Genomic DNA, 27,906 nt, shown 5'->3' on the forward strand with positions numbered 1-27,906 from the left:
CCTGTTACTATCAGAAATGTACATCCCCCAAAGAAACTAAAAAACTTTCGGTCTTGGCGTTACTCTTTGGATTCCCATTATGATAAAGCTCAAAGGGCCACTTGTGGGGTTGGTTACCTGAGGGGAAAATCATAATGGGCGCTCCATGTTGCATTAAAACAGTACGATTGGACCCACTGTATTGGGCAAGCAATCGTTCAAAGATAAGCAAGAATCATCTCTGCTAGTGTTGCTTTCTTAATTTGTGCTGCTGAATGGTTTGTGTCTCTCTTGTTCCTGTAGGTAATGGCAATCAATGTTCTGGTTGCTCTGGTCTCTATCACCAATCCGTTCAAGACTAGAACATGTTGATTTGAATTCACACTTTTTTTTATATGTAGGAATTGAAGACAATGTCAGAGATTTATAATAATTCACGCACTCTGCTCAATCAATTTAATTAAACTCCCTTGACAAATTCACACTTTAAACAGACTTTTTATTTTTATTTTATTTTTATGCCTCTCAAAGCCTGGATAATCGTGTCTTTACTATAACCAAACCAAACAAAAGTTGTCTGAGATAACCGGAATTTCATAGAAAAGAGATTGATCATTGATCATCAGAACATGAAATTCGGAGCTAAAATTTATGGTCACTTTGCAAAGTTATAGGGCAGGCAGGCAAGAGAAAGCAGCAACAACGAAATAATCCTATTTCTAAATTTTGCTATTACAAAAGTGAAACTAAAAAAAGGCCAAGATACCCATCATTTTCCACCAGTTCCTACTTCCTAGCTGCTATAGCAGAGTAGGAACCGTGAAATTCAACAACAACAACAACACAAAATCAATAATACACATTCATGTTGAGAGAGAGTTTTCAATTCAGACCTATTGATTCTCCTGGAGTTCTTATTATTCATTAGCACATACGACAGATCGTAGCTGCTCTTTGATTGATAACAATTACATTCAAAAGGGGACCATAAACATGCATACATCATTCATAATTCATAACATTTAAAATATATATGGGATTTGATTGAAATCATCCACCGTTTCATGTCGGCTCAATAATTGAGACGAAGAACTGTGGCAGAAGATATCATTGAAGTCACTTGAAGAAGTGTAAAAGTCAGGGAATGGGGGAAGGCTAACATTGGCATGCAAGATATCAGGAGAAGGGATACTAGTAGTGGTGGTGGTGGTGGCAGCAGCAGTAGCAGCAGCGTGACAACGCGCGAGACGATCCTTTGCGATGACCAGATCATGTTGAAGCTCCACCATCTTCCTTTGCAACAGAGCTATGGCACCAATGCATCCATAAACCGGGTCTCTCAGCCTTGCCTCAGCCTCATAAGCAAGAGAATTCACTGTGTCCTCTCTCTGCTCTTCCGGCACTTCAATCAGAATCTTGCTCACATTGCTTGCTCCAAACACCTTGTGCACCTTTGCAAACTTCTTGCACTCATCAGACCTAAAGTAAGGTGCAAAAATACAATTTGGTATGCATCTTCTCTTCAATAACTTGCAAGCTGCACATGAAGAGCTTGAACGGGGCTCATAACCCTTCATGCCTCTCACTAACATTCACTTTCCTATGTTGCTCTCTATAGTCTATCCTCTATCCTTTGCTCTCATAAATATGTGGTCCTTTATGTGCCTATATTTCTATTTCTTCTATTAGAATCTTAACAATTAAAATTTTATTTTGAAAAGTGCTATTTTGTTTAAAAATAAAATTATATATATATGTTATGCAATTGAGGGAGTTAAGACTAGAAAAATTTACACCATTATATATCATAAACAATCAAACAACTGAACTTAATATTATTCTTTAACCTAAAAGTTTAAAGTTCAAATTTATAAATTTTTCTCTATATTATATGATGTTTAACTTTTTTATTTCTAACTAATGGGAGACTTTCCCTCATTCTTTTATTTCAACAATATAAGTAAACAGCATTAATATCTCTTTCCCAATGGTCTATTTTGTGAGCAATTACGTGTCATCACCAATTAGCTCAGCTGGATTGATCATCGTGCCAGTAACAAGAGGGTAGCAGCAGGTTTGGGACCTGCATGGGCCAGTGCTGTCTTCTAACTTCATTTTCTATTTGCTTTTTTTACAAAAAATTCATTTGCAATTTTTGGTTTTTCTGGGAAGTATTGATATTGAATTTTTCTTATATATATAGTATCATTCATTCAAACTGGGAGTGCAAAAGTAGGTCCAAATAATTGATTCATTCGGACAATGGGAGCGATGTGTTGGTAGTTTTCAAGTCAGACATGATAGTTCATGAATAAAGACGGGATATTTTGATTGATTGAGGGAAAGAAAATATTCTATTTCGATAATATATATATATATATATATATATATATATATATGTATATATATATATATATTAAAATTATCCTTTTGGCAGAGAGAGGAAAACTAAAGAGGTATGGCCACAAGAAGGAAACTGATGGGATCAAAATTAGTACTTTTGAAATGTAGTCATTATAAGTTTGGCAGGATAGCATGAGTGGAGCCAAAAATCATTAAATCAAGTAGTTGTTGTGTGTATTGTTTTGTGCTCTCTATGATAACATGTTTAGTTTTTTCTTTCCATTTTCTAGTTCATTTCTAACACATGAATGGGAAATTTAAGGTGAACCATATGAAAACAAAATCAGTGGCTTGCCAAATTTAACCACATCAAAAAACATGTATGAGGAGTGTAAAGTACTAAGATAAGATGAGTCACCTCTTTTCATTTATCAAAGAAGAAAAATAGGTTATGGCTTGTGGGTCTGGCAGTTATCTGTTTTTTGTGATGTTGATTATTATTTTTGTTTCCTTAACTCTAATGAACTTTTATTTTCTTCTTCTTTTGTAAAGTGTCAATTCAACTCGATCATTATCACAGGAGCACTTCCGTTTGTTAAACCTTTCTATTTTTGTTGTTAAAGCTAAACGCTTCAAATGACCCGTTATAATCCATTTCCGTACTCCAACTTTCATGTTCCCTCAAAATGAAAAAAAGTTATATTTGGGTTGTCTTATTTAATAATAATAATCAATTATTAATGCAAAAAAGTTACTTACACAAATAAAGTGATATAACCTTATCCCCCTCCTAAAAAAAGTGAGATATTGTGTAAAAGAAAAAAAATGGTGAGGATTTTGTTTGTATGAAGTGTGTGTAAAAAGTGGCATTATCATTATTAAATATTAATACACTTGGATCGTGGACATTAAATATAAAAAGATTCATTTTATAACTTCCCATCTACCATTTTAGGCTTTGGAACAATTGTTTTTAACATATGATAGCAAAGGCAGGTGCTCACAATCACAATTTCCGTTTTTGGCAAACCTGACAAACCTGACTTTAAATCAAGATTAAATAATTTATAGACTCGAAGGTTTATGTTTAAAAGTGAAAATAAAAAATATTCTTTTAATATGCCAAATGATGATATACTAAAAATTGACATTTTATCTTTCGCCGGTTACCTCTCACCAAAATATTTGCTTGAAATGTGAAGAACGGATACTATTTTAAGAATAAACATAAAATGACTTACCGTTGGTTGGAAACGTAGACATGTGTGATTGAAGAATTTTATATGAATAATGTGCAAAAATGACAGTACAACAATTAAGAATTTAGAATAAGTTATTGTTACTTTTTACAGTGCAAATGAGATTTTTCGGGTGAAAACTAAAAGGATAAAAAAAAATCCCTGGATTTTTAATTATCAGATCACTCAGACACACAATGTAACCCTTTGTTGGTTACATAAAAAAAACAAAGCAAGAGACTGAGAGAATTTTGAAAATTGAATTAATGTTAAAATGAGAGAAAAGCAAATTATGAATTTATTTTTAAAATTCTACAGTATTTTTTTCATTTCATTCTTTACATCAAAAAAAAAAAAATACATCAATTTATGTCAATTTTCTTTATTTATTTATTCTCGTAGCGGGAGAAAAGAAGAGAATGAAGCTAAATTTTAAAATTGTAGTATTTGGATTGAGAATAGTGATTATAAAACGGGGGAAGAAATGAGTAAATAGGCATGGTGGAAGATTGAAAAGGGTATCGAAAAAGACTCCACTTGTTTAATTCACCTACCTCGTTCCTTTTCTTTTATTTTCTTTCCCACTAAAACACAGTGGGTGAAAGGCCGAAAGGAAGGGGGAAGGGAATAGGGATTCTTTTAGTTTGTTTGGTTTAGATAAATAAAAAAATTGAAAAGAAAGACAAAGAAAAGAGAAGAAAAAAAATAGGATGATTTTTTTTATAAGAAATAAAATGATGAAATATATATATATATATATATATATATATATATATATATATATATATATATATATATATATTTGTTTTAGTTATGTAAAAAGTAAAAGGAGAAAAAATAAATATAATTAAAATGATATCAATACTCTTGATTAAATAATAAAGTGTAACAATTAACTTTTGAGTAAAATAGATATTAACAAAATTATTTTTTTTTATATAGAAGAGTTATTTTCTTAACATTTTTCTCTTATAATATTAGGAATATAAAATAATATAATACCTTTTCACTAGTTATTATTTAAATTTATTTTTTTATTATCTATTCTTATAAGTATAATGTTATCTTCAAATTCAAATTAAATTCTATTATTATCTTTAAAATATTATTATTCAAAACAAGTGAATATAGTTATAAAACAAAACATTTTGTCTATAACAACAAAGTATTATCCGAATAAATAGCCTAACTACGCGTTTAAGATCTAAACTCGACCCTATTGATTAAGCTCTCGTAACTTTATTTTAGCTTTGATAAAAAAAAAAAACCTTACATAAGATGATTTGCACCCTCAATGATAAAAAAACATTCGTTAACTTGATATGACTAGAAATTATGTTATTATAAATTATGGTAGGAATATTTTTCAAAAATTTATATTTAATTAATAATTGTGGACTATTAGCGCATGAATTACTTGGTACGTGATTATTCTATTTTAACCGATAATCTCAATTTCGATTTGTAAGTATGTAATACAGTTAAAAAAATTTATTTCTTATCATGATTTTATCTTAAATAAGATTATCTTTTATAGAAAATACCTATATTTTATATAGAAAATTAGTAATTTTGGGACCGGAGGATGTAAAAAAGAATGCCGTTAGCTCGTTACCCTTCAGAAATTAAATGCATTAATAAACTTTGGATCTCCCTTCGGAAAGCTTTATACAATGGTCTGACTAAAAGCTTAGTTGTTTTGTCCAACTAATGATTTTTGGAATTTTGAAAAACCAAACACACCTTTTATGTCATTATTTTTCATGGCTAGTTGCCTAGCCCAACTGCCAAAGTGGTTAGTGAGGATGATAGACATTTTCATTTACGAAATTGGGCTTCTGATTACCAAATGGGCTTTAAGAGATTGACCCAAAGAGTTCCAGGAACTGGGAACTAAAGAAGTTTTCCCTTCTCTTTGGTTATTATTTACTTGTCATTCATATGACAAAAGACCACCTAATACGTAGATTAATTGCCATAAATTATTCTAGTTTAATCAGTTTGGTTTTGAGGTCGATATATACAGCTGCATTACATAATTCAATAAAATAAAATAAAATCATGATGCATAATAATCCTACCCATCTTAAGTAAGGATGTCCACAAGTCTTTAATTTGGTTTAATAGCAACTGGATCGTACGAAACTTCCATTATTGTTATTAGCTTAACAGGAAGATGCATTTCCATTTGCCCCGAATATTAATTAAATTCTAAGAGTTTTGTTGTGGCAATGTCAAACCTTGTATTATCGTTAAAGACCGTTATGTGGCTTTTGGTATCTAATCTAATGGAGGATGCAAATATGAAGGGAGCTTCGTGAATTGGAATTAAAATGTTTCACTTAAAACTTGCATGCATGCCAACTCAATTTCTCAAGTATATAAATTGTCAAATGCTATCAAGTTGCGCTGAAAATAATATTCAAAATGTAGAAATAACTATGTCTACTTAAAGAAGTACCTGAAAATAAGGTTTGACAGGGCTTGCTAATTGCTATAACATTTTTGTGTAAAAAATTGGCTGGGGGATATAACAATAAATCTTGCAGGTTACGAAAGTGACCAACAAATCTTCCCTTCTGAATATACTTCCTTGGTTTCAAGTGCACAAATAGAAACGGTCAAGTGCTCGTGCGTTTAATTTGAAAGATAGTTTATGTTGTTTATTACACCACTCTAATACTCAACTATGCCTTGAGCAGTCTTGTTTAGCAATGGTGCTATGAAAACAAGGTCCTATGATACGGGGCTTGTGTCTAACCCAGCAGCACCCAAAGATATTGGGCCAACAAATGCCAATAATTGGCCCAATATAAGGAATGACCAGGGAAAAATACGTTGTACCTGCAAGGAATTTCATAATGTTTTTGGTCCCAAATATCATTGGTTAAGGTGCAATGTATCAAACATTGATAGCCGAATGAATTCGACAATGTATGAAAAAAGGGTTACCATATGTTAGTGTTGATAAAGTAAAAACCATCGTAGATGTCAATACTTCTTAAAGAAAGTGATGATGTGAGGAGTCTCATATTAAATAGAAGAATAATGATACATATATAAATCATCTTATATTTTAAATATTTTATTAATGTTTTTTTATCATATTATAAATTTTATCCAACTTATATTTTTTTTAGGTGTTAAATAATATCAGGTGTGTATCAAATATTTTCTTAAATAGAATAAAATTTATAATGTGACATTTAATTTTTTTGGCCTAATTGATTAGTCTCTTGAGCTGAACTTTCCTCCATTTGCTTAGGCAATAACATTCTATTAATTTATTCTTTTCAAGAGGGAAACAGCAGTAAGAACTTTGAATGACAATGATGTTGATCGTATTCCTGCAAACAAAGAATCTGCAGATGCTGTGAAAATGACAGCAGAATTTATAGTTGGAAAATTGGCAACAGACTATTCTGACATCCAAAGGAAAGCTGCATATGAACTTCGGTTAATTGCAGCTTTTATTTAAAACTCCATTTCCAGCTACCTCAATATAATATCTCTATATTGCTTTTACAGATTGTTTTGTATCAGCAGCCACTGCAGTTCGCAAATCAAAATGGACTCCAAGTTTTAAAACGTCAGTTTCACTAGAAAACTTAAAAAGGGAAAGGGTAAAAACAGAAAGAAAAAAAATTGCTGAAATCTAAACGAGAAATACGGAATTTGACGAGAAAATTAAAGTAAATCCTGGAAAAAGTGTGATAAACAAAGAGCTATTAAATTCAAATATTATCTTGATTAGCTACTTTTTTTCCCTTTAAATAGTGTTCATTTCATTAGTCTTTGGTAAATATTATGAACTTTTTTGCACGCACATTTTGAGGCACAAAAGAATCAACAAGGAACAATTCCCGTTTATTAAGAATACCAAGTGAATGACCATCATTTACAGTAACGAAATTCAAGCCCATGAACTTTGCCAAAGGGTAGTCTCAGCAGAAAGCATATAATTGGTTTTGATCTGAGCTTGTAATAATCTTAAAGGAAAGCATATGTTTACAATTATACAAGAAGTATATATGCAATTAGTTGAATAGATCCATATTCATTGCCTGAATTCCTCAGTTTGACAATGTTGGTAATTACACGGAGATCATCCTAATACATGCCCGATCATGCCTAGTTTCCTTTTATCCTCTCTATTGCACATTTCATTGGTTACTAAATTCTGATTACTATTCCCTCTTGATTGCATCGGTTAGTAAATAAATGCTTCTCCCATTTCATCTTTTTACTAAACTGCAAACTCTCATTAGCTCACAAATAATGGTTAATCTTTGCAATCATCCAGCAATATTACACTAAACAATGGTGGGATGCGGCTCGAAGAAACACCTTTGCCTACCGCCATGGATTGCACATTGTCTAGATTTAAATTAAACCTAAGATACAAATTGTGGTATATATTTTCACCTCAATTTTTTAGAAAGCACATTTTTTTCACATCAGTCCTTTTACTTTATGTAGCACATATCCTCTTCTTATTTTATTTTTTTATACTCCCTTTTTAATTTGAATTTGTTAGCCGTTAATTTTTTTATGATACTTATAAGATTGATACGAAATATTGAAATTTAATAATAATTAATTTTTTATTAGGAAATCTGACTAATCACACTTAGTAAAAAAATTTATTTTGATTATATTTTTTATTTATAATATTCAAATTCGAACTCTTATTTAATGAAACCTAGTCTAATAACCACTTCTTAATTATTAGCTGTTAATAAGCTTTCATTACCACAAGATATGCCATTTTATTGCACATTTCAACAGTTATTAAACTCTCATTCTTTATTGGGATTAGACTTGAAGAAGTGTCTTGTCTTTTTTTATCTATACAAATTGAAAGGTGTTAAAAGTTTATAATAACTTAAGTTATGTATCTTGTTTAATCAACCGAAATTCCCTTGATGAAGAAATACATCGTCTATAGCCATGGCTCGCACATTGTTTTGAACGAGAAATAACATTATATTACCTTGCTATGATCAGCCCAAGTCAGTCCCATCGTTAGTTCAAGTCCGATATGACCATTGTTAGGAGAACCAACCCCTCTTACTATGTTTTAGCGTGGATCAACACTTTGGTCTCATGTTATTGTTGTAGGACCCCAAGTAAGGCTCATTGGGATCGTGCATTTAATTTAAAAAGGTAACACTTGAAAGCAACATGTTTAGAACGCAACCATTTACTGATATATTTCAATTGTGGAACACACATATATATACCGATAGAATTGATTAAACTTCCATATTTAAAATTTATACTAACAATTAATATGATGCAAAAATGATAAAATTATTGATGAATGACTATTGAAAAATAACATATTAGAAAGTGTTACTTTTTGTTTAGTGACTTCTCAAAGACCAAGAGCATGATGCAGATAACATAAAATAATTGAAAGTCGATAGAAAAGATAGTTATCTTCCGTTGACAAACTTACATGCTTTACCAAATGAACCTTCAATAAAAAAGTTTCGTACTAGCACTACAATATGAAATTGTACCCAAGCCAACCATATATGAAAATGAATCGATGCAATTTATGCACAAAACACATTAGTATATACGTATAATATGCCACATGAAATCTTATATCACACTGTAAGAGATCATCAGCATTTCGTAAGATATCCAACAGAGAGCCATTATCTCTGCTGCGTATAAATACAAAATATATATATTACATTTAAGAACAACTCCATAAATTTATTGTAGATTTGTCTTTGGTGAATGTTTGATCGAGGAACTTAAAAAATAAAAATAACCCTAATACTTCAAATAACTTGTAGTTGTACTGTTGTTCAGAACAGATAGATTACGTACAAAGATACTCATGAGAGGGTATAGACTGCTAAGTGATCAGTAAGTATTATTGGAAATATTATGAGCAAACCTCATTAATTATAAGAAGCTAAAAGGACGAGAAATTATAATAGAAAAAGGACGGTACTGTGGAGGTTGAAAATGATCGAATTAACCCAATGCATTAGTGTTTAGTCATCATTGGAAAAGTTAACTTAGAGAATCATCATGACCTTAGCAAAACAAACGAAGAAACTATAAATCTACCCTTACCAACACCACCAAGTAAAAATAAATAGGATAGCAGGTAATCACTGAAGTAAGTAATGATAAATTTTACTTTTAAGCCAGGAAAGGAAATCCATGAATTTCAACTTGTCGTTGTCATTTATCCAAAATCAGAAATTTCCATTTCTCTTGAAACAGATAGATACCTGAATATAGGTTAGTGACACGTAAAGACTACAGTGTATATAAATTATGAGGGGCTTCTGTAACTACTGTTGTGGTTAAACATGAATTCCTATTTTGAAATTTTGAAAACAGTTATTTTGGAGAACAAAATATAAACGTTTCTGTTAACAACAGTTTATTCGATGGCAATTGCACTGAGGTTCCACCAAGTGGGGTCCGGGAAAGAAGGTAGATATACCCAGGTATTTTTGTATGGAGACCATGAGTATCTTTTACAAGGGCTAATACTACTTAGAGTCATATATTATCACTATATATAGATGAATGATAACAAACAATTAACACAATTTTTAAGGCTCAAATGCGATATCACTATTTAAATTAAAATAATTTTTTTTTTCCGATTATCCATATACTCGGTGATAACTACTATAAGCAAGTGTAGTACTCTAATAGTATAGTAGGAATACTTTTCCTTTTGTTTTATGCCTGAGGCCCAAGTTGCTCCCAATCATGTGGATCCGTGCAAGACATAGGCATTTCAACTTTTGTTATTAAATGATATTTATATATTTTATGTGCTTAGTTTCACGAGAATTCTACTAAGGTATAGGGAAATGAATTGGAGAGACAGGTATCTGAAATGAAGCGACCAGCCACGTCGACGGGCTTGTGACAAAACCATAAAGAAAAGAAGAAAAGATTTTTGGGAGGAATTTGGGGAATGATTTTTCGATGAGGTGAGGTGGTGGTGGAAACGGAAATGACTGGTCATCACTTCACCCAACAGACAGAAAGCAAAGCCAGCACAGCTGTTTTACTATTTTTGTTTTTTTCATATTCATTTTTCTTCCATAAAGCGATGCCCAGAGAATCTTGCCACAAATCTTTCACAGTTAACTCACCCAACTTAAAAATAAATTAAAATACAATACTACACCACACTCCTTACAAATAAATACCACCCTCTCTCTCACATGCATTCACTACCACTTCCACACAACAACAACAACACAAACCTATGCTTAAAACTTAAAATTATCCATCTTCAACTTCACAATGGTGCGTGTCAAAGAAGCTCTCGTTGTCACCCCTTCCGAGCCCACACCGAATACCGTTCTCTCACTCTCAGCTCTTGACTCCCAACTCTTCTTGCGCTTCACCATCGAGTATCTTTTTATTTACAGGCCCGGCCCGGGCCTGGACCCAACTTCCACCGCGGCTCGTTTAAAAGCTGCATTAGCCAAAGCGCTTGTTCCTTATTATCCATTCGCCGGAAGGGTTCGCTCCAGGCCCGACGGCCCGGGCCTCGAGGTCGTTTGTCGGGCCCAGGGCGCTGTCTTCATCGAAGCCTCTTCTGAACGTTACACTGCCCATGATTTCCAAAAGGCCCCCAAGACAGTGGCACAATGGAGGAAACTATTATCTCTCTACGTCACCGACGTTCTCAAAGGCTCTCCAATTCTTGTTATTCAGTTGACGTGGCTTGCCGACGGCGCTGCAGCTGTCGGCGTCGGTATAAACCACTGCATCTGCGATGGCATCGGCAGTGCCGAGTTTCTCAATTATTTCTCGGACTTAGCATCCCATAATAATAACGTGAGTGTCGATCCCAAACCTAAACCCGTCTGGGATCGACAGCTCATGAACCCGGACGGCAGAACTCGGGCGAACCTGGCTATGCACGCCGAGTTTGTCCGGGTTCCGGATTTGTGCGGGTTCATGAACCGTGTCACGAGCGGGCTGAGACCAACTTGCATTGTGTTCGACGAGAGGCGGATCAACGCGCTGAAGGGCGCGTGCGGAATGTCGTCGTACACGTCGTTCGAGGTTCTGGCGGCGCACGTGTGGAGGAGTTGGGCGAGGGCGATGGGGTTTCCTAAAAACCAGACGCTGAAGCTTTTGTTTAGCGTGAACGTGCGGAAGCGCGTGAAGCCGGGACTGCCGGAGGGGTATTATGGGAATGCGTTTGTGTTGGGATGCGCGCAGACAAGCGCGTGGGAGTTGGGGGAGAGAGGGGTCAGGTACGGGTCGGGTCTGGTGAAGCGTGCGAAGGAGAGGGTGGACAGCGAGCACGTGCGGAGGGTGGTTGAGTTGGTCTCCGAGTCGAGGGCGAGTCCTGACTCGGTGGGGGTGCTGATTCTGTCGCAGTGGTCGAGGCTGGGGCTTGAGAGGGTTGAACTCGGGATGGGGAAGCCTCTGCATGTGGGGCCCATATGCTGTGATAGGTACTGTTTGTTTCTTCCGGTGACCGGTGAACGGGCGAGTGTGAAGGTCATGGTGGCTGTCCCCACCACCGCCGTTGACAACTTTCACCGTTTCCTCCGGGAATCGAATTTATGACCCAACCACACCCTACTAGGTTACGTCACGTTGACCTCTGTAATTATTCTTCACTAGTTCCTGTGCTTTTTGTTTAACAAAAATAAAATAAAAAACAAACAAATTATTCCTAATTTCCATTTTCTCTTGCTGAATAAAAATGTTTAATTAGAATCAATTATTATATTTTGTAACTCACGCGCATAAGATTAAAAATGACTCCTGATGAAAAAAATATATCATGAATCAGATTTGAGTTTTTTTCGTAACGTTTCTTGTAAATAATTAAATAAAATATAACTGAAAAAGGAGACTACTAAAAATAAATACTTGTAAAAAAATTTAAAAAAATAATCATAAGTCGAAGAATACTTTAATATATAATATGATAAAAAATAGAATAATTATATAATAAGATTAAGGAATAATCGGGAATATATATGATTGGTTCCTGATCTAATCAATCAAATATTGGCATACTATTATTACTATTTACGGTTTTGGAATTGAAATTTATTTTATGCCATTCCCACTTGCTTACCCTTTCTCAAACTGATCGATCCCCTTTACTTTTGCTATCCCGGATTACTGTTTAATCATCTAATCTAAGGACCTAAAAATCTTGCTTCCTTTATATGAATTTGAACACACCTTGACACCTGTGTAAAAGACAAACACAGAGGATGAACAAGTGGATGGATTCAAGTTTATCTATATTTCAATAAATAGAAGGCGGAATTTCACCACTTAATATTAATTCAAGTTTATCTTATTAAATTGATTGTATTTTTTTTATGATTCATGTCATGTGCTATTTTAATTTCTCAGTTTTTTTATTAATTAACTAAATAAAAGAATAAATGTAAATATATATACATACACTTGGATAACATACAATCACTTTCAAATTAGATATATACTATAAGAAGGAGCAATTAATTAATGTCCATTTTTTTTATAAGTTTAGTGTCCATGAGAGTATATGTTATATATAATCGATTATGATTGTATAAAACTTTTTATATTATCAATATATAATCTTTTTTTATTAATTGTAACATTTTTTTATTACTACAATTAATAAATTGAATCAAATTAAAATAGAATAAAAAGATAAAAGAACAAAAAAAAATTAAAAGACCAAATTATTAGGGTAGTATATAGTGGGGTCAAACAAGATTTTACTTAAGTAAGTTTTACTAAGAATATGAATACGTTTGATTTATAGTTACAAAGTAAAAGTATGTTTGCGAATTCTTATACAAAATTATGTGTTTCAATGTATAGATTAAGAAAGAAAAATTTGTTGTTTTTGAAAGTAAAAATACTTTTAAACACGCTGTTAATTAAGTTTAATTCAAACATAAAAAAAATCTGGCATAGGCTTGTTTTTATGCCTAACCTGATCTTTTTAAAAGTTAATTTGATTTGACCTATTAACTTGTTCAAAGGCCTATTCCATATGAAAGTTATGAGATATACTTGACCTATTTATAAATAAGATAATCAACTAAAAAAACAATGAGAAAAAGTTATATTTTAAATAAATTATAAACTATGAAATTTAAAATAACTCAAGGCAATTGACAAGGTGATAATATAGGTTAGATTTTATAAGAGTCAAAGTGTTTATATGCTATAACCTATCCATTCCCAAAAAAAATAAAATACTATAACCTATTTTTAAGGTTTAATATGACTATCATTTTAATCTATTCAAAAGTTCATTTTACAATAGGATTTTTAAATAAGGCGTCTATTTATCCTTCAATGAGTTTATTAGCATAACTTATATGTAGGTCAACATGTTTAATATCATTAATAAATTAAAGTAAATAAATATGTGATTTTAATAAATTGTAAAAAAAAATAATTATATTAATACCACTTACAATAATATAATTTATTTAAATAGGTGAACCCGTAAAGCTCAAAATATTTTTGAATAGTTTAAGCCTAGTTTTTTAATCAAATAGGCTTTTATAGTTTTTGCCTAGTTTATTTCTAAAAAAGCTTAGTATATCTAACTTGACTTTATATATAGGTTAGGCCATAACTCCTGCTGGATGATAGACTTATTTTCTCAAAATTACAAATTTTAACTAAATAGTAGTAAAAACTTTTTGTACACCTATTGATACATCTTCTAATTAATTACAAAAAGATGCATGTATGATTAGTTTTTGTTTTTGAGGGTATGATTTGTTGCTTTTATAGTAAGTTATTTTGAAATTAATAAGCAGAGGAAAATGGTCGGGTCCTTTGTATTTAGCTATCATTTTGGCATTGTTGCATTTCGTATTATTAAATTCTTTATTTTAATCGAAAAACTGTTAGTATGATGATGATGTCTGTCAAAAAATTCGTTTATATATTTATAACTCATATCATAAACGTGAAAAGTTGTTTATTTATAAAATTTTCCATAAAAAGTGGATTATGTCCGTTTGGTTATTCAACAAGATATGCATGACGTATGGTATAGAATTTCTAAAATATTTGAAAAGCATATTCGCAAACTTTTTAAAGAACTTGATGCATCCATCAATTTCCGCCCATGGATGAGAGTGGTATGCAGACAAAGAGTACGGGTGGCGTGATTAATTATTGCATATTTCATGTGCTGAGACATTTGATTTCACTTTATGAATTACATAAAACATTTGACTTTGTATGTAATCATGTCTGGTATAATTGACTGTATAACTGCAATGACAATAAATATATGATTATTACAATAAATATAATGGCCAAATGGGTACGGAAGGAATACATAAAATGTTTCTATAATATTCTCTCCCTCTCTTCTATACTTTTTATTGTTTATAATTATATTTAATTCCATTTGATGTTACACTAAATGATCCTTTAGGTGGTTCATGATAAGATTGGAGGGATTCTTCAAGTAAAATAATATCAAGCAAAATTAAATGTCTACCAATATAATAAATCCAACAAAGAAAAATTTTAATATGGAGAATTTTGAAGTATATCAAGAAAGAAAAAATTTAATATGGAAAATTTTGAAGTGTACATTCCGAGTTAGTAATTAGGGTATAACATGGATGATACTTTGAATTTTTTACAGGTACAGATATACCATGGGTGATAGATTAGACATTTGATAACCGTTATTAATAGGCTGATCGACCAAATTAGAGCAATTTTAGAAACTGAGTGTCAAAAGGGGATTACTCTGAAACATATTACTGGCATAGAGCCATATTAGTCATTGCTTGGTCAATTCGCTAGTTAAACTAGCACTTGACTAGAACACATTATATGTCACGTAAATAGTCAAAGTCAAACTACTTTAGTATGATCAATTAGTGTTACTAATAAATTTTAGTATTTTCCTGATATTTGTAACAAATTAAAGTATCTAAGGTTATGAAAATTGTGTTTAAGCTCTTTCTCATATTGTAAATTAGTTCAATTTATCTTTTTGCTAAGGAGAACCACAGCCTAAGGTCCCTCTATGTATGACTTTATTATAGATCCTAACTCAAACACTACAGTGCTTACTATCATAGTTTTAAATCACAGTTGTGGTGAGCTAAAAAACTTTTGCATTGCGGGTAATTGTCAAAAAATGTGGTTGTAATTACGATCATAATGTGATTGTGAAATGTCAAAATACCTTGACGTTACGAACACAATTGCAATGCCCACTACTACTCCCTGATCTTATCTATGCAATAAAACCAAAGGACAATTAAGGCTACAAGTTATAGATGAATGTGCAATTGTGAGTGTGTTGAAATGAAAGAAAGGTGTTGGACTAATGGTACATATATATACGTGCAATGCGGTGGAGTGGAGGGTGCTTTGTCTCCTGTGACACAATAGGCAGTAGTACAATGAATGACCTTGTTGGGAGTGCAATGTATTGTAAGGCAATAGAGGTGTGGGGTGTATGAGAGGGTCCTGTTGTTAGTGATGATAGCTAGCTAGAGCGTACATTTTGTACATCAATTCAATGGACAATGAGAGAGGCTTGTGCTTTGTATTGGAATGGAAGGAGGCTTTGTCTCTTATTGGGTTAGGACTGAAAAAAGTGATCAAAGCACAACATTGTCTACGACTTTATTTAATTTTTACAAATTTAAAGTAATATTCACTCCCAGATGAATCTTGCCTTGCTGGGCCTTGAGGATGATATGCATTTTCTATCAGTAGTACCTTCTTCCCTGCCCCAATATTTTGTGGGATTTAGGTGTATTCCAAAATGGGACAAAATAATTCTATTCCTTCAACTGAACAACAACAAAACAAGTCAGTGTTATATAACTTAGAAGTGACTTTGCCTGGACAGTAGTTATAGGTGTAGCAGCAGGATGATCAATCAAATAATGCAATTGTCTTCCTGCAATTTGTCTTGAACCCAAATCCAACAACTGTTTAAAGACAGTGCAAATAAAATGTTAGCTTAATTGGTGCCAAATTATTAACTAACTATATAATCTGACTAGACAATCTGATTAGATTTAATGTGACCTTTCTTATTAACATCCATGCTTGTAGCTGCCTATGAACGATCTATATAAGTTTCTGTTTAACGGTTTCAGAATTAGATTATTTTAATTAGTAGGGTGATCAAATATATAAATAAGATTCTAAAAAAAATCCATTGGGTCACTTCTTATCAAAGATAATAGAGAAAAAAAAAATTATATATTGAAATGTAAATGAGAATATTTGATAAAAAAAGATACATATAGTAAAATAGTAGTGCAAAAATTTCTTGTTTGGTGAACTCTGTAAACATGAAATACTACTTTGCCTGGACAGTCTGAAAAATACATGAAATAATGAGATCTGTAAACATCTAAATATTAAAGTAGGATTATTAAGTGATAAGTCTTTTAAGGGGATTGACATTCAAAGTCATTTGTTTGGCAGCGAATATACAGATGTATCTTGTTTGGTGGAACTCTTCTATTATTCTTATGACAACCGAACACGCAGTTCAGGATAAAGAAGCACTATTTTTTCTTAATTCCTCAGCACACTGATATATATTTTTAAAACATATTAATTAATGTTAATAGAAGAGTGAGGAAAGAGGATACAACTAGGAGGACGATTACGAATCCTCCAAAACAGGAGAGTTTCATTAGCAATGCGGACACAACCATGTGACATGTCACACACAGCAAATTGATACATATAAATTAAAAGAAAAAAAAAACCCAGAAATTTCAGAGGCTGCATACTGTCTTGACATTTTAAATCGGTAAATTCATTTGTTAACTCATGTATTGTCAAACTTTTACATTGGAATACTTCATTCAAACAACCATGGTGATGGATATATTTATATATAACAGAACTATAGTATGATATTCATATGAAAAATTCATCAACTTTATTGATAATCAATATTCATCAAAAAAATCTTGATTGATCAATTTTAATAAAATCTTTCACCCTAATCATATATGTTTTTTTCATCCAAAATTCGATATCCTTTTTAAGAAAAACAAATTCAATTTGAGTCGAACTAACCACTTGTTTGTTAACATGACTATAACTTAAACTAATTACAAAATATTCTTCGTATTTTCTTTTTTTATTGAAATTTTGAAATTGAGTTTTGTTTCTATTCATAGTATCAAGTAATTGAGATATTTTTTCTTCGGTCTCAACAAGTAATATTATTTTATTAATATATTAAAATTATGATAAAAACATCATTTTCAAATATTATTTATTATTTTCTTCACTCTTTAGTAATTTGATAATACTCTCACTTTTATGTTATAATAATAAATAAAAAAAACTGTTAGGATTATTTAATGAGCCAAATTGTCTAGTATTTCAAGTTACAAATAAAATATGTATTGAGGACAAATTTTTATTAAAATTAATTCATCATTATTTTATGAAAACGATAATAGCTAGTTCAAAGGAAAGACGTATGCTAAAGGGACTCTCGGCAGAAACCAGAAAAAGAGACCGGGTGTGATCTGAGCATGTGATAATCTCAAAGGAAAGTGTACGTTTATAATACAAAAGAGATCTGCAATTAATGAAATAGATCCATATTCATTCATCGAATTCATCTCAGTTTAACAATGTTGGTTACATGAGATCATCCCAACAAATAAAGGGGAAAAAGAATGGAAAAATAAAAGAACATCAGGGAAGTGACACGGATTTTACAAACCTACAAACATATATTACAACTAAAACAACCAAAAATGACAAAGGCTTAACTTCTGTTCAACCTGCCACTTGGTAATCGAAATTATTTAGGTGAACTCCAATGCTAGCTGTGAACCATGATTCTCGCAGTAGACATCTTAGAGTGGTTAGTGGTTTTATGATTCTACTAATTCTAGCTGAATGTGAGAACCTTCTATCTTGTAATCCCAGTGCCAGCTTCCACTCTCCATCATATCTTGATCAATTGGATCCAACTGGATTGCTAAACCTGAAACGCAATTATGAACTTAAATAAGTAACATTCTATGACTAGACAGAACAAATACAATTTGACTAAGGATTACAACAGTAACATTCTCAATAATCATGATAACAGCACACATATTAATTTAGGAAACTAAAGCATAAGCAACCAAGCCAAAGAAATTTCTAAAGTTGAAGAGACCTGAGCTTCCTGGCATGATTTTCAGTTTGTAGCCATCTGGAACTTCGAACACATGATTTCCCTATATCAGTTAAATAACAGCAAAAATAAGCTCGTCAGTTATTAGTTTATGGGTATCAAATATTGTTAGGAAATGCGCCTCAAAATGGGACAAGCCCTTTAAGGTGTAGAGTCGTAGGCCCAAGACCAAGTTAATGAGCTGATGCTTTGTTATTCTCATTTACTTAGTTATTCAAGAAGGGGGTAGAATGGGCATTGCTGAGTTAGTTAGAGAATAGTGGAGAGGGAGAATTCTGTTATAAGGGTGGGGATTGTAATCATTGAGGATCATCCTCGAGATCACTAATGAAAATGGGAGTGCAGGAATATTTCTCTCACTAGGGAGGGCTATAGCTCTCTGGAAACGTCTTCCTTCTTCCTTTTACTGTTATTTCCCTTTTTCTGCTGGCACCCTTGATACAATACGTATCAAATATCCACTAGAATTAACGAGAAGAGTAAGTTTATTTTACTTATTTTTTAGGCTGTATAACTGACAGTAATTGATGGCTTTGTTACAAGACTCTGGTTCTTTTCAACATTCATATACAAATGACTACAGGGTTAGTTTGATAGTCAAAAAACAGCTACCTAGTAAGTTCTAAACTCGAAAGGCATCCCTTATGTCAGTGCTTAGAAAAGGAAGTGTCCCATGTCTATAATATTGCTTGGAACAATGCGGTTTGGTATCGATGAAGGAAATAAATCCTACTGTGTCAAGAAATACCAGGCAGTTGTGCTCATCTTACATAGTATAAGAAATCTTTGGCTCAAATCCAATGAGTTGGCAGTATTGTAAGCAAGATTTGCAACTATTTTTCTAGAGGGAGAATAACATCCGAATTTAAACTTTAACCTGTAAGACAACATCAGTAGCCTCAAATTCAGCATTTCCATGCAGTATGATCTGCAGCACCTCAGATCGCTGCACATCATGTTTCCAGTATATGTTTTCATCGCAAGTCCAATCAATTCCCTTGTTCAATACCTTGACATTTTGCAATTTACATCTTCCACACCTGGCATGATAACACGACAAATGTGTATAAACATTTTTTATATTTACAATCCAAAACAATTTTGTACCTGAGGTCTTGGGATTTGTACGTAAGATCAGGTTGATAAAGGATCACAACAGTTCTTATTAATACAGACAACACAGTACCTTTGGCCATAATGTAGTATGGATTCACTGTTCTCATTAATCTTCATTGAGCCCATAACATTCTCAGCTATTATAATCAGGCTTCCATTGAGCTGGAATAAAGGGGCAAACCACAAATATCAGCCCAATATCTTAGCAACTCCATTCCATATAAGTTAACAAAGTCTATGTGAGTAGGTAGTACCTGAACATTCCTCCAAAAAAACTCTGCAACCTCTATTTGTAACTCAGAGCCCTCTGATATGGAACCGCCATAAAACTGATCACAAGAAAGAATGACAAAATAATTGAAACCGTTTTTCAATAAAAGATGATCAACACAATTCACCCTTGTAAAGCTGTAGAACTGTCATGTTTCAAGCCAATTGCATTGAAGAAAGGATTATGATCAAACAATAGGAAGAAAGTTTTGTGTAAAAAGGTTATATTCATGTCTTGCCATGTGTGATAGAACACTATGGGTGGAGTGGAGACTGGACACAGACAAAAATGACCTATTTAATTAATCATGTCTAACACAATTTCACTAACAAGAAAAATATGTTAAAATGCTCATTTAATAAATAGACCGTGGATACTGTATTTCACCATTTAAGAACCAACATGTTTAGAGAGCACAGCCATTTACTGATAGAATTCAATTAAACTTCCATAATTTTAAACATACACAAACAAATGCAAAAATGACAATTGTTGATGAATGACTATTTAAAAATAACATAAATATATAGTGTTACTTTTTGCTTAGTGACTTCCCAAAGAGGACCAAGAGCCGGATGCACAAGGATGAGAAATGGTGGTCCTGAATCAGCATAGTTCTCGTTAGCTTCAATCTGCAGGAGAGAGAAAACATAACATAAAATAATTGAAAGTACCTAGAAAAGATAGTCATCCACCCTTTACAAATTTACATGTATTACCAAATGAACTTCCAATAAATAAAAAAATGTTATGCAGTCGCATAAGCATACTAGTATAATATGAAATTGAACCCAATCCAACCAGATGAAAATGAATCAATATGCATAAAACACACATTAAAATACATATATACCTCAGGAAGTCTTATATCACATTGTGAAAGAAGATCATGAGCATTTCGTAAGATATCCAACAGAGCACCATCAGGTGTCTGCATATAAATGTAAACATTTTAGATATTTAAAAGCAAAAATAATTACAACTCCAAGACATAAGTTGTAGGTTTTGTGATGGTAAATGTTTAAGGAACTTAAAAATAATTCTAATACTTCAAAAAACTTCTAATTTGGTTCTTCAACTTTCAACACATTATTAAGATATTCAGATGATACCGACTGCTAAGTGAAGTGAGCACTATCCAAGTATCTAAGGAAACATTAGGAACAAACCTCATAATAAAAAGCTAAAAGGCTGAGAAATAAGAGTACAAGGACGGTATGGAGCTTGAAATTAAATCAACACAATGGAATATCACATGTACTGTGTTTAGTAATCACAATCTAGACATAAAATTCATACTTTACACATGCAGTAAATCAAACCTGGTGTAAAGACTTGTCTCCATGTCTTCTTTTTTTCTTAGCAGAGGAGGTAACCCTTCTTCTTTCATTGTATACAATAAAAGTATCCAGCTTATCTGCTCACATAATATGTAAGGTTTTTGTTAAGCTCAACTCAATGGCAAAGGGAACATAGGGTTTGTCAGATCAAACAAATACATGAATGATGTATGGCATACCTTCCACATCATTATAACATCTAGAAGAATATGAGTTGGAATAATTGTCAGCTATATTTTGCATTGTGCACTCAAGTCTACCACCAGAGACACTAGCAAATCACAATGAGAAAAAGGGATGAATAAGTTGTACAAAAGAATCAGCGATATAGACAGAGTGATAACATTTCATCACAAGAAAAATTAAGGTTAAATTACTTAGTTGGTCCATAAACTATTAGGGAATTTTCAAGTAGGTCCCTAAACCACAAACAAAAAAGTTCCTAGATCATGTAAATTTTTTAAATTGAGTCTCGGGGGTTTAAAAATGGCGATAAATTGTCATTTTCTGGTGGTTTTCAGCAATCAAAAACTAACCCCAGGGACATACTTTTTTTAGTTTAGGGACCAAGTTAATTTTTTTAGTTTAGGGACCTAATTGAAAATTCTTGGATAGTTTAGAGACAAACTGAGTAATTTAACCAAAAACCAACTTAGAGAATTTAAGACCAATATAGTAAAATTGAAGAAACCGTAAATCTACTCTTACCAACCCCAATAAGTAGTAATAGATAAGAAAGCAGATGACCACTGTGGAAAGAAAGGATGAATTTTATTTTTAAGCCGGTAAACGAAACCCATCTATTTCAAAATATAAATGTTACAGTTAATAATACCATTTTAATCAATAAGAAAAATGGCAACCTAATGCAAGAGGCTCCCACTAACTAAGGTTTGAGGAAAGTAGATATGCACAGCCTTAACCCCGCGAACAGAAATTTTTCCAAGATTTGAACCTGTGAACTTTATTTAGGTCACAAGGCAGCAAGCAACCTTACCATTGTGCTAAGGTTCACATTCTATTTAATCTATAAAACAAAAGCAAGCAATAAAACTGCAAAGATAAAGTTCATAGGGAAAATACATACCTATGATGTCTTCCAAACTGATCTGTGTAAACTATTGGCTTTCTAGTATTTAGCACCATTCCAGGTAAACTAGTTTCACTCTTACTTGACCCAACTAGCTCCGCAGAAGGCAAATCAATGTATAAGATGTTCGTATTGGCAGGGAACTCTGCCTGCAAACTTGAGTATAAAAATAAAGTTGATATTTGGGTTATGCATTCCAAATTAGAAAGCCTAAAATACAAACAGAATAAAGATTTCTAATAGAATAAACTGAAACCAACACCACCAAATCAAGTGAGACATAATTTTGAGCAAACAAAAATAAGTCTCTGTTTTCAACAAATAAGATTAGAAGAACACAAAATAAGACTCTAATTAGGCATTCATGTTCTTGCCTCTTGGGAGGTAGGATTAGGGTATTTTAATCCAATTTTTGTTTATATTGACTACATATATGACTATTTAATTGTTATGATAATCTCTAGAAGAAAAGAAATCTCTGATATCAAATGCATTCATATTAAAATGAAATGTATGGTTCTCCTGTGGATGCAGGTTTATGAGATGCATGCCATTCTCAATATTGACACAAGTTTGGGGATGTGTTCTTAATCATCAAAGTTATTTGTTTGTAATAGAGTATCTCACTAGAAGGATTCCATAACTTAAGCATTGAAAATTATTTAAAGCTGCACAAGATATCATAGAATCTGGAAACCAAATTTGAGCATATTCAGTTTAGATTATGAAAGGTAAAATCACATTTTATGAGATTGATGAAATATTGAAATAAATCAAGTTCAGAAAAATCATGTACCCTTTTGGAGCAAGAGGTCCGGTAGTAATTCCAAACTTGTCAAACTCTGTGTATTCAATACAAGACACACCATATTCCCAGTTCCCATCAAGACTTTTCTTCTCCATCAGCACATTAACTCCTTCTGTGGCACCTGAGATCCGCTTACAAGATGCAAATCCCAGTTTCTGTTAAACATACACAGTTAAGAAAGTGCAATCAATATTCAATTTGTGATTTGAGACAGCTTAGTTCAATAAATATTACAGAAAATAGTATCTTTCTTTTTTCTTAAAGTTCTTCAGGCAAGATAAACTATTAAATAGGGATAATGCTGCATGCAAAGTTGCAAACAGTGCATTTAAAGGATAAACAGATTGACTGTGGTATCTAGTTTCTTTTTATTTCCCAGGATATATTATTCACCAAAGTTGCAAATATCTGTCATTTGTTAATTTACCCAAATATTTATGCATAAGAAATTTTACAAGACAGAAGGTAAGAAACTACACATGGTAAGACTTTATTTACCCATTTATTATAACATGTTCTTATCTTTGTCAATATACACAGTCCTAGAAAAGAATGACATTATCAATTAAAACAACCTCACCTACCTTTCCTTGACGTAAACCAATCCCTGCTAAGGCTAGGAGGGTTAAATCTGTAGCTGCCACCACGTTACTGCAAGGTCACCAGTATGAGTCACCTAGTAAAAGTAAGTTTCTCTACTAGAAAACGGAAAAATAAGCAAACCCTCGAAATATCAATCATAACAACAGACCTGACTTGGCGCACAGTTGCACCTTTTCTTCCTTGACAATAAAACCATTTGAAGATGCCTTTGTCATAAGCAAGTTTCCATATGACACCATGACCTCCAGGCTTGCTCAAGGGACTGAATGGTTTGGTGACTAGCCACTGGCATTCTTCTGCACCAACAACTGGAACAAGAGGCTGCCAATGTACAAATTAGATATTCAGATATTGTTAAAATAAGATTACCCCTTCTAAGAAGCTGTGGTATAGATTTATATAAAACCTGCTCAAAAAATTGGAAAGTCGATCGACCTCTTCCAAACCATGAAAGTCTTTCACACAGAGAGGTGACATGTTTGTGGTTGTTCTTTGCAGAACTTGTCATTATTGCAACAGGTGTGATGCATTGTTTCCCATATAACTTGAAGTACAAGAATTCCCTAGCCTTCAAATGTGAAACAGCAGAAATAGATATTTCAGTGGGCATAAGAAGTACGATTGTGTTTGATAGTTGGATATCTAATATACCTGAAGATCTCTTATAAGGCCTTCCAACAAAGTCCTTCCACAATATGGTAGCATTGCAGCAGGCAGGCATTCACCTGTGTTAGGATCAACCAAACCAAGTCTGTCGGCAGAACCTCCCAAAGGATAAATTTCACCTAGGTCTGGCAAACCCTAGAAGGACAATATCTTATTATTCCAGGTAGCTATGAATCATCTCAATCTAAATGCAAATTATGAAACAGTAATGTAAGTAAACTAACCTCTATACCCCATAGAGCTGCTTGAGATGCATACTCTGTGTCTTCAGAAAGGTTAAGCCCATTAGGTGCATTAATTCCCAAAATTTGGCATTCTTTCACGTCATGCCTCTGGTGGGCCCAGCTTATATTCTGCATCTCAAACGATTTTTGTGCAAGTTCCAGTACTGTAATCTGATATCTGCAGTGAATTTATTAATGTTATTGTTAGCAAACAAACAAGCAGATGCACATTAACCTATTCCCAAACAACACTCTTTTCTATTAAACCAAGTTTATGCCAAGCAAAAGCAAAAAAAAAAAAGACTTGAATGTGTTGGGATCAAGGTTTTAAAAAAAGGTCCGCAACTTCAATTTCAGCTACATCGGCCACATTTGTCTGCAATTTCCCACAATATCAAGGAACTCAACGAAGCTGTGACCTCGATAGATGACACATATTTAAAACCTTGGTTGGGATGACAAGTAATGAAGGCTAGGCGAACTAGTTCGTTTGCTTAGGAGTTTATAAAAATACAATTATTGTTTCCACCCTGTCTCCCGCGCAAACCCAATTATTCTTCCCACAAAACTGGAGAACTAAAAATTTTAAGAAGCGTAACTGAGACAAGGTAATATTATTAATATAATTGCTTTCTGTTCGCTTGTTAATATAGTAAAGAAGCAAAAGCAAGATAAGTTAATTTTACTCCGCCACATTCCCATTTGTTTCATACTAAGCGAATGGTAAACGTAAAAAAACGAAGCACTGACCCAATAATTCCTCCAATACAGTCATAGAATCGCTCAATTTCCGCCAAAGTCTGTAAAAACATGGTCAGCTCCGCAATCTCGTGATCCCCCAACGCCATCCCCAAACCCGCTCCGCCATTGCCGTTAAAGGAATCCATATTCTCAATCATCTCCGCCAGAGCGTAAAGCGCGCTCTTCACCGCACTCATGGTGGCGGCGGCGGCGGAGGCGGAGGATTCCAACGATTCCGTTTCGCCCAAACACAGCACGTGCTCCTGCCCCGCCGCGACCACACACTTGAGCAGGAAAAGTTGGTCGGAGCTCAATTGCAGCGACGCCAAAACCCTAGCGAGCCCGTGGCGGGAACGGAAGAAGCGCTTCACTCTGGAGTCGGCGTCCATCACTCGGAGCTTCTCGTTTAAAGTAGTGCACGCGGCGAGCCTGTCGCGGAGCGAAGCGAGGCGCGCGATTTCGCGGCGGAAGTTGAAACCCGGAGGCGGCGGCGGCGGCGGCGAGACTTCCAAGGTCTCGGTGGAGATTCGAGCCACGTGGCAACATGACGATTGAGAAGAAGAGGAAGAAGATGGAAGAGAGAGAGAGTGGGAATGGGAATGAAAAAAAGAAGGTTTGGAGCGGAAGGAGAGGATGAAGGTTTGGTTATTATGGGGAAGAAGAGAAGTGGAGTGAACCATTGCCCAAGAATGGATAAAGAAAGAGGGGATTTATGAGTTTGAGAAGAATATACTTTGCAAGAAGAGAAAGATCATAATAAGGAGGGAAATCAGATGCCTTCTTAACCGTCTATGAAACTTGTCCTTATATCATAAGCGCGCCAATACATGGTCATTCCTGTATTTTTATTTAACCTATAAGAAAGCATATCATCAATGAAATAATATAACTATTAATTTTGAATAATTTTTTAACTTTGAAGGATTTTTCTTAATTTTTTATACAACACATCATCCATAATTTGTTACCTTTTGAAAAACTACAAAATAGGTCACACAATATCATGTATATGTTAGGAGTTTTTTATGTAATTTAAAATTAGTTAATTAAAGAACTAAGTATAACCTCAAGAATCAATCCATTTAGTTTTGCATGAAAGTTACTAATATGGCATGTATCATTTGCATGAAAGTTACTAATATGGCATGTATCATTTGCATGAAAGTTACTAATATGGCATGTATCATTTTGTATTGCATTTCCATGTCACCTAATATAGAGAAAAAAAACTAAGTTAAAATTGATTAAAACTAAGGAAATTTGAAATTAAATGTATGCATATATTAAATTAGAATCCATAAATTTTAAAATAGCCTCACTATATTACTTTTATATCCTTTGAGACAATAATTCTCTTTTTACCATGTTCTAAAGTTGAGTTTTATCTATTGTAACCGTAGAATCTCACCTAATAGAATAAATTTTTAGACAATAAACCTATGTTAAAGAAAAATTAGAAATTGAAATGATTGATTGAAAATGATATAATATGAAGATTTTTAATAACAAATTGGATCTAATCTTATTGTCAATTGGGCATATTGTTCTGAGTGAATACTCATCCTTCCAAATATTTCATAGTTTTTCAAATTCACCCTCCTAAAGATAATAAGTAATTTTATTGAGAATTTGAAAAAAAAAATAACAAATAAGTATAAGTATATATTTTATCCCTTACTTGTTTGTCAAAGTGCATGTCCAAATACTTTCTTTTTAAGTCTTCATATAACCGAAAGGTCACTTTAAATCTTAAGTTGCCTTTAAAACCAAAAAAAAGTACAATTTAGTTTTTTCCTAGTCAAATGATTCTTAATTTATTCCAATAATAACAATTAATAAAATAATAAATATACATACATAAATGAAAATTAACAATACCTAAATATGAGATAACAAAAATTCATTGTAAACAACATTTTTGGTGAAGTTTTCATCTTCCTCTTCAAGTTGTCCTTCTTTAATAAGGATTTTTGAGGAAGCTTGAGAAACATCTCTTGACAAAACAACATATAATTGGCCATGTCTAAAAACATGTTATGAAAGATAGATTTCAACATTGGATATGATCTGTCCCTGTGACTTATTTATGGTAATTACAAAACTCAATTTCACAGGAATTTGCTTCAGAATAAGCACAAAGGGGAGTCTTGCACTCTCTGTTGTCTTATGTTTAATTTTAGGTAAGAAAACTATTATTATATTTTAGTATGGTGGTCTGTTAGGATTTCAACATCCGACATATTCATGAAAAATTCACAATATATTAACCTTGTGCTGTTACATAGATCAAATTTAGG

The 27,906-nt window shown here is 33.0% G+C and overlaps 3 protein-coding genes across 4 annotated transcripts; 1 reads left to right on the forward strand and 2 right to left on the reverse strand.

Moving 5' to 3' along the window:
• Positions 1 to 558: 558 nt before the first annotated feature.
• On the reverse strand, positions 559 to 1,623 carry LOC100305534 (uncharacterized). The gene has a single exon (NM_001249787.2). The coding sequence runs from the start codon at positions 1,569 to 1,571 to the stop codon at positions 1,002 to 1,004; it is 570 nt and encodes a 189-aa protein (NP_001236716.1). The 5' UTR covers positions 1,572 to 1,623; the 3' UTR covers positions 559 to 1,001.
• Positions 1,624 to 10,585: 8,962 nt separating this feature from the next.
• LOC100803812 (alcohol acyltransferase 9) lies at positions 10,586 to 12,253 on the forward strand. The gene has a single exon (XM_003538427.5). The coding sequence runs from the start codon at positions 10,857 to 10,859 to the stop codon at positions 12,138 to 12,140; it is 1,284 nt and encodes a 427-aa protein (XP_003538475.1). The 5' UTR covers positions 10,586 to 10,856; the 3' UTR covers positions 12,141 to 12,253.
• Positions 12,254 to 18,147: 5,894 nt separating this feature from the next.
• Positions 18,148 to 26,388, reverse strand: LOC100804343 (UTP--glucose-1-phosphate uridylyltransferase 3, chloroplastic). 2 transcript variants are annotated; one of them, XM_003538428.5, is made up of 17 exons: positions 25,619 to 26,388; positions 24,869 to 25,046; positions 24,630 to 24,779; positions 24,385 to 24,546; positions 24,127 to 24,299; positions 23,960 to 24,026; positions 23,364 to 23,530; positions 22,565 to 22,723; positions 21,657 to 21,748; positions 21,460 to 21,554; positions 20,991 to 21,068; positions 20,674 to 20,769; positions 20,121 to 20,195; positions 19,937 to 20,028; positions 19,628 to 19,790; positions 18,733 to 18,793; positions 18,148 to 18,555 (listed from the first exon to the last, which is right to left on the reverse strand). In XM_003538428.5, exons 1-17 carry the CDS (start codon positions 26,287 to 26,289, stop codon positions 18,443 to 18,445), a joined length of 2,592 nt encoding a protein of 863 aa, XP_003538476.2. In that variant the 5' UTR covers positions 26,290 to 26,388; the 3' UTR covers positions 18,148 to 18,442. The 2 variants fall into 2 exon arrangements, with proteins under 2 accessions (XP_003538476.2, XP_006591388.1); XM_006591325.4 differs by lacking the exon at positions 20,991 to 21,068 and having other exon boundaries at positions 25,619 to 26,376.
• Between the last annotated feature and the right edge of the window lie 1,518 nt (positions 26,389 to 27,906).

The sequence above is a fragment of the Glycine max genome, chromosome 11 (assembly GCF_000004515.6).
Source record: "Glycine max cultivar Williams 82 chromosome 11, Glycine_max_v4.0, whole genome shotgun sequence".
NCBI classification, from domain to species: Eukaryota; Viridiplantae; Streptophyta; class Magnoliopsida; order Fabales; family Fabaceae; genus Glycine; species Glycine max.

Bases quoted from the DNA above. Each gene is read 5' to 3' on its own strand.
- LOC100305534 (NM_001249787.2), bottom strand. From the start codon at position 1,571: ATGTTAGTGAGAGGCATGAAGGGTTATGAGCCCCGTTCAAGCTCTTCA.
- LOC100803812 (XM_003538427.5), top strand. From the start codon at position 10,857: ATGGTGCGTGTCAAAGAAGCTCTCGTTGTCACCCCTTCCGAGCCCACA.
- LOC100804343 (XM_003538428.5), bottom strand. From the start codon at position 26,289: ATGGTTCACTCCACTTCTCTTCTTCCCCATAATAACCAAACCTTCATC. The intron at 25,047-25,618 runs GTCAGTGCTTCG...AATTCACTGCAG, and splicing joins TGTATTGGAGGAATTATTGG to ATATCAGATTACAGTACTGG. The intron at 18,556-18,732 runs GTCTCTTCAACT...ATTGCGTTTCAG, and splicing joins AATCATGCCAGGAAGCTCAG to GTTTAGCAATCCAGTTGGAT.